General features: G+C 36.6%; 1 protein-coding gene across 1 annotated transcript in view; it reads right to left on the bottom strand.

Annotated features, from left to right (window-relative positions):
* Nucleotides 1-1920, bottom strand: part of LOC107555126 (ubiquitin-fold modifier 1-like) — a 9531-nt gene extending 7611 nt beyond the window's left edge. Inside the window, exons 1-2 of the mRNA XM_016237827.1 lie at nucleotides 1822-1920; nucleotides 1666-1722 (exon numbers count right to left, since the gene is read on the bottom strand). Of these exons, the coding sequence (XP_016093313.1) occupies nucleotides 1666-1722; nucleotides 1822-1823 (59 nt within the window). The 5' untranslated portion in view covers nucleotides 1824-1920. The remainder of the gene's footprint in view (nucleotides 1-1665; nucleotides 1723-1821) is intronic.
* Between the last annotated feature and the right edge of the window lie 5086 nt (nucleotides 1921-7006).

Raw genomic sequence — 7006 nt, forward strand, 5'->3', positions numbered from 1 at the left:
AGTTTATAATGGATTACAGAGAGAGCTTCAGCGTTAAATGACAAGTAAAGCAGGATGGAAAACATCTGTAAAGAAACATTTAGTCAGGGGAATAAACCCACAACAATGGGGAATTGTATAATTGAAGCACATAATCAATATTCATTAGGTAATATGTGAAATTCACATGCAAAGCCTATTGAAGGAGTCTCAGGAAATCATTAGATCTCTCAAAAGGTCTCCAGGCGGATAAACATGAACAATATGAGGCAGTAAACAGAAGGATCCATTCATTTGCATGCGAGTGATTATGAAGGATATGCAGGAAAATTGCAGCCATGCAAGTAAACATTGAGAGAAAGATGAGGTATCATTTCATAAGGTGACTATGAGAAAATGCAGGGAAAAGGGAGTTTAAAAAACAGAGAAGGTGGATTAAAGCACTAACAAACCAAAAAACATGAACACAAATTTCACTATTTCCAGTTCTGTGTGACATTTGGATATATCTAAATAATTTACGGCAGACTAAATGGCATTTATCACAGCCAGATGCTAAGTGAAGGAGCGTCACCAACCTGCTGTCTGCACCGGGTTGATTCCGATGCCATCTTCACAAAAAATAATCACAAAGAACATCAGCATCAGCATTAGCATCGCAATGTGAATACATACACAAAACAATCATTCGTAAAGACAATCAATGAATTAGACAGATGGGCAAGAGCACAGAGAAACCCTTGACGTGCTGAAATGCTTAACTATCACAATTCAAACAATCTCATTTACAATAACTGTCCTGTTCTGTGAGTGGTGAGTTATATCTTCGCTCTGTTAATGATTTGTTTAATAATCACTTATGATGCAGCATAGCCCCTGTAGTCTCCCTCTATAACTATGTAATTACACAAATCAGTTACTGATTACAGAACCGGCTTTACTGACGAGATGCGCATTAAATATCGTGCGATATTTATCGTGCAGCCCTAGTTTATGTATAATAGTAACCCTAGAATATGATGAAAGAGTTTAAAATGGGTTAATAGTTGAGCTGAGATATATGAGAACATTGATGACTGCAGAAATATATGAATATTTCAGCCACTCAATGAGATCAAAGATATTTGCAAAAACTTAACACTTGGCATGTTAAAAATCATCCAAAATAACCGGCGACCATAAGCATTGCAGGTGCTCTGAGCTGAGCTGGTAAATCAGCCTGTTTGAATGGCCCTTGATAGAGCACTCTCACCCACACAGAATGTGTCTGCCCACCCATCAGACACAATATGACATCCATAGATTACCACTGACCACAGAACTATTACAGTGATTGTAATCAATATGGCAGACAGATGAAGAACACTTGTTTTTTTCGCCCCCATGCACTGGCCAATTTTGAGGTTTTTGGCTATTTTTCTTCAACAACATGTTATGCTTCTTTCAGACTAGGAGAAAGAAAAATTTACAGTTTATTTGACAACAGTTGATCTATTTGCTTCAATTGCAATGGGGGGGGGGGGGGGGGGGGGGGGGACTATTTAATTCTTCGAGCTAAAGAGCTAGGGCACATATTAATAAATGTTCTTATCAGAATCAATAAAATCAACCAAAGGCTAATACAACCGTTAAAACATGAATATGAATATGTAATGCCTGTCGTTTATTGAATGATGTGTCACTCACACTTTATATGGTAACCGAGGGTCCGACGTCAGCGTGATTTTAAACGTTACTTTCGACCTAATGCAGACAAAGACACATATTCACGGAGTTAATTATAAATAAGATACATTATATCACTGAAACAAAGTGCTGTTATATTATAAATGGTTTACTTACATTTTACTGACTTGTATGACAGGACCGCACACTATTTACACCGACCCGGAAAGAGCAAGGACCCGCTGTAACACGTCATCTGTTCGATGGACCTCTCTTTTCCGTCGTTCTTTATTTTTTCCCCTTTTTAATCTTATAATGTTACACTTAATCGATTCGATCATATTTGTGTATTTTAGAGAATTAAAAAAAATAATATGATGAGCAGATAAAACAGAAAATGTTGCGGCTTGTGCATTTCAGTCAGGCACGTTTCAAGCTGACCCGGAGTGGGTATTACGGTATTACCGTAAAGCTGAGCGTTTAAGAGCGTGTAAAAATGAAGGGAAACAGTTATGAATTGCATATACAAAGGCTCGAAAAGTAATTTTACCCTTGAGGCACACTTAAATTGTGTAAATATTTATTCCATTGCTTTAAAAACTATAAAAAAGTGGTAGGCTTATCTGCAACCAAATTATGCCATTCTTTAGCCTAACAAAATTGCCTTTAACTGGCTGGTCTAAATGTCATGTATAATGGATATGAAATCATTTCCTTTTGTCATTTGAAACTTAACATATTTTTGTTAAATGTTTTGAGTTAAAGTGTGCTTGCGTTACAGGTTATTTAAATATGAAATTATTCCTACAAATAGGAAACAAAAAAAAAAATCATTTTTCAATGAATGGTCAGATTTTGATAGCTGGCGAGGAACCTTTAGAAAACCTTTAGAAAATATAGTCAACACTATTTTATTGCTAAAGCTATTTTATTTTCTGTTCCTTTTTAAGAACATAATATGGTGGACATTGGACATCTGATGTGATTAAAACTTGATTACAATTGTTTTTTAGATAATAATTGACCAAACATGTCTAATAGGTCTCATGGCAAAATCAGTGTTGTTTGATCCAATTTGTGCTTTTAGATAAACGTTTGGAATTAAGAATACTTTTTAAAGACAGTGTATCTTTAAATTAAACTGAATTATATGAGGTCTATGAACCCTGTTTTAAAATACTGTAATTACCATCTTGTTGTTCAAAGACTTTGACTTAACATCATTTATAAATAAAGAGGTTCTGGAATAGAAGCACAAAGCAATAATTTAAAACATTTGCATTAGTTTTGTTCACACCAGTAGTCAGTCACCACTTTTTTTTTCTTATCCATTTTTGTTATGAAAGTTAATTCACAGCTACTCTGGGAGGCATAGTGTTGTATTTCACTCTTTTAAAAAAACTGCATTATTTCTTGGCAGAAGTTCAGAGGACTCAGTAAGCATATTAATTATTTTTTTCTCTCTCCATATCTCCAATGCAGACGGCTGAACCAATGAGCCTCAGGTTCAAAATAAGCTAGAATACCCAGGATCAACACAGATAGAAATAGGCCTGCGTATTATACTCATACAATTTTTCATATGCAAAAAGCCCACTTAGGCCCAATTAGGAATCGGGGGTGGACTGGTGTTGGAACAACTGATTAATCATATTTTAAATACACATTTGCCATAATCTGTTTCGCCCAGAGGTGTATTTTCTGGCTGGTCTCAGAGTGAAGCTTATAAAGCGCTGGTGGCTGCTGGATTTAAGGAGGGCTGTAAGCTAACTTGAGTCTCATGAGTCATCCTCATAAAGCCAACCCTGCTTGCTGGCACCGCAGGGCACACTGCCAGCAGCTTTCCTAGAGGGACATGTGGGTGTTGAAGAAAACAGACTTCTCAGTGTGACTCGAAACCCAAATCCACTAGACGCTGACAGTTTTGAGTCTATTATGCTTTTGTCACAGGTTTATTGAAACCACTTAGATAAAGTGGAAAAGTTATTCTTCTGAATACAAACCAGAGAATAGCTCCTCTACGGCGTTAATGACACTGAATAAAGTTGTTTTGTATCAAATGCAAGCTACTGAGTTTGCTAAGAATCTGCAAATCTTTTATTTCCAAATCGCGCTTAGAGGCAGGAGCCATGACACCTTCAAAACACAAACATTCAATTATGGACACTAAGCCTTCAGCAGACATGCACACAGAAAAACCTTTGAACAAAAGCCTGTTCGTTTCTTTGACAAACATCTCCTGAAGGCTAAATCCAAATCATGTCCTGTGCTGAAGCCCGTAGTGAGTCATTTGTGGCGACAAGCAGCTGTGCGGTTCCCGTGGTGATGAGGATGAGACACAAAAATCATCGCTTATACTGTCAGATGAGCTTTTTTGTTGAGAAAATCTAACGAATAATTCAGCTGTGGCAACTGAAGACAAATAATAGATGTGGTTAATATTTTAAATAACGTAAAATTATATCAGGATTATTTGCATTTTAGGAGCCAGAACTGTTAAAAAAATGCAAATAGCTACTTATTTATTCAATTTTAATGTATCTTTTCATGTGTTGTATTTTAACAAATTTTAGAGTAGAAAATGTCATATTTATTGACTGGTTACTTACAAAATATGATGCAACAATATATTCTACAAAAATTTGCATGGACATCAGTCAGGGTTGTGAATAATATAATATAATATAATATAATATAATATAATATATGATGCAACAATATATTCTACAAAAATTTGCATGGACATCAGTCAGGGTTGTGAATAATATAATATAATATAATATAATATAATATAATATAATATAATATAATATAATATAATATAATATAATATAATATAATATAATATAATATAATATAATATAATATAATATAATATAATATAATATAATATAATATAATATAATATAATATAATATAATATAATATAATATAATAAATGATAATTACGACGATACAGATGTCTTTACATCTACAAACAATATTCAACAAGAAATATTAGAAATAATACTCTATTTTGATTGAAGTTTACAAAGATAAGCATTTCTTGCTGTCCATGGTGCTGAAAACGGAACTGTATAATCTAAAGCAAAAGACCCGAAGAACTTGTGTCAATATTATAAAAGCAATGCAACCTTACAGGAAAAATATAGAGAAACCAGTTCACCCCAAGCAGGGACTGTTCAGGTTTTTAGTATCCTTAAACTAAACTTAAAAAAAAATTTTTTTTGTACAATTATTCAATTGATTTCAACAAATGAGCAAAAGTGAGATATCCAAGGAGTAAAAATTCTAATATGTGATTTAAATGAGTCATATTTTTGGAGGATGATGAATCTTTGTTTGCTTTGTTTATAAAAATAAAACCTTTCACACCTACACGTTTGGTCCTTCTGTACCGTGATTTCATAGCCATTGGGTTTGCATTCGCTGAAACATTTTCATAGGCAACCATAGGACTTTTTCATACCCATTTCCTTTTTCATTGTCTTGAGTGTGACACCTCACCTGGGCTTTAAATGACACACAGAGTCAGTTTGTGGTTCCTTAGGGCTTGACAGCAGAATCTGGATGGCTATTTCAGGCAGAACTGGGTTGTTTTCAGGAGGAAGGAGGATTTGGACAGGCTTAGAACATCTGCTGGCTCTTGATAAGGGCAAAGGATTGTGGCGTTCTCAGTGCAGTGGAACAGACATGCATTAAGGAGGCCCCGGACTGCCCTCAGGGATATGAGCTCCTAAATTTCCAGCAGGGGTTCAGATAAAAAATCGGCAGCTGGCAGCAGGAAGTGGCTGCCATTGACAGCCGGAAGGCAGTTACTGGCAGCCGGAAGGTGGGAGGGACCTGCCATTCGATGGCAGCCAATCAGTATCGACCAACTTGGACGCAACCAATCACATATAACTATGACAGCAGCCAAAAACTTCAGTGGCGATTGCTCGAGTGGTAAGTTCGGAAATTAGTGATTGGAGTAATGAATAATTGTTATCTTAGTGAACGATAGTATAACTTTGCCTACCTTAGTTTAATTGTTCAATGTAATCTAATTAGTGGTAGAAACGTAGTTTGTGAAGTCATGTATAATCGTGGCTCTTAGTATGTTAGGGGCTACCATTAACTTAAAATATTACGTTTAACAAATATTAACGTTTGTTAACAGAGTATATTGAATAATATAAAGCGAATGTTGTTTGACTGGAATTATAGAAGATACACATGCAACACTAACCATATCTTTTAGTGTTTAATTTTTCAGGAGATTGTCTGATATCCATTATCCTTATTGATTCTTTTTTCGTCTTACAATAACAACTGACCAAACAGTTCTATTAAGAACTACTCTTCTTTCTCTGCCTTATGACTTCTTTCCCTTATTTTTGTCTTCACCTTTTGTGTACCTGACTATCGTTTATGACAGGTAAGAAGCCATTTCATTTCCAAAATCTTACTAACTTAATTTGAACAGAACATGCAAAAGCTTATCCATACTTCTGAAATGTTCTACCTTTTATATGTGAATGAGTTTGTTTTGCTATTTTGAGGTATGTTGTTTTCTCTAATACAATGCATGTGTAGGTGTACCACTTGCTTTTGGAATAGACAACGTCTATTCTGGGACAGGCTGTTGTCCTACACTGAACAGCTGGGGTGATGTCAAATCCTGAACACTTTCACTTTTATATTTTGAGGATAATGGCATCCGTAAGCATTGTACAAACCACACATGCATTTTACACATTTGTTCATGCTGGATGTGAGTTAAAATGTATTAACTTGCTCTTGTCTTTCTAGAAAAATATTGCATTCCTTGCTTTTGTTTGAATTCCCGACAAAGGAAGAGGTGACATTGGCATTGCCCTGAGTGCCAGCATATCTTGTTGTGCCCCTGACTTTAAAAAGCACCTCCATAATCATTCCGGCCAAGGAGGCCGTCTATGAACTCTCTGCTCGTCCTGTTCTGGCCAAGGAGGCCACCTATGAACTCCCTGTTCATCCTGTTACAGTTATAGAGGCCGTCTGCCAACTCCCGGCTCGTCCTGTCACGGCTATGGAGGCCGTTAGTGAATTCTTTATGTGCTTTGTGTCTGCCAAGGAGGTCGTTTGTGAACTTCTTTCCTGTCCCGACCCAGCCAAGAAGGCTGCCTCTGAACGCGCAGCCTTGTCTATCAACCCCAATGTTCTGTCTGTGTTGTCTGTCTCTGCTCTCTCGTTGTTACAGTTTCCACCATGGTCTCCTGGTCGGTGTGGTTCACCGGGGGGGTTTCCTGTTCCTTCTGCTCCGCCGTGGTGGTCCGCTGCTCTGCCGTGTTGGTCTTCTGCTCCGCCGTGGTGGTCTGCTGTCTGGCTCTGGTGGTCCTCTGCC

Source organism: Sinocyclocheilus grahami, unplaced genomic scaffold (assembly GCF_001515645.1).
Source record: "Sinocyclocheilus grahami isolate Dianchi unplaced genomic scaffold, SAMN03320097.WGS_v1.1 scaffold526.1, whole genome shotgun sequence".
Lineage (NCBI taxonomy): Eukaryota > Metazoa > Chordata > Actinopteri > Cypriniformes > Cyprinidae > Sinocyclocheilus > Sinocyclocheilus grahami.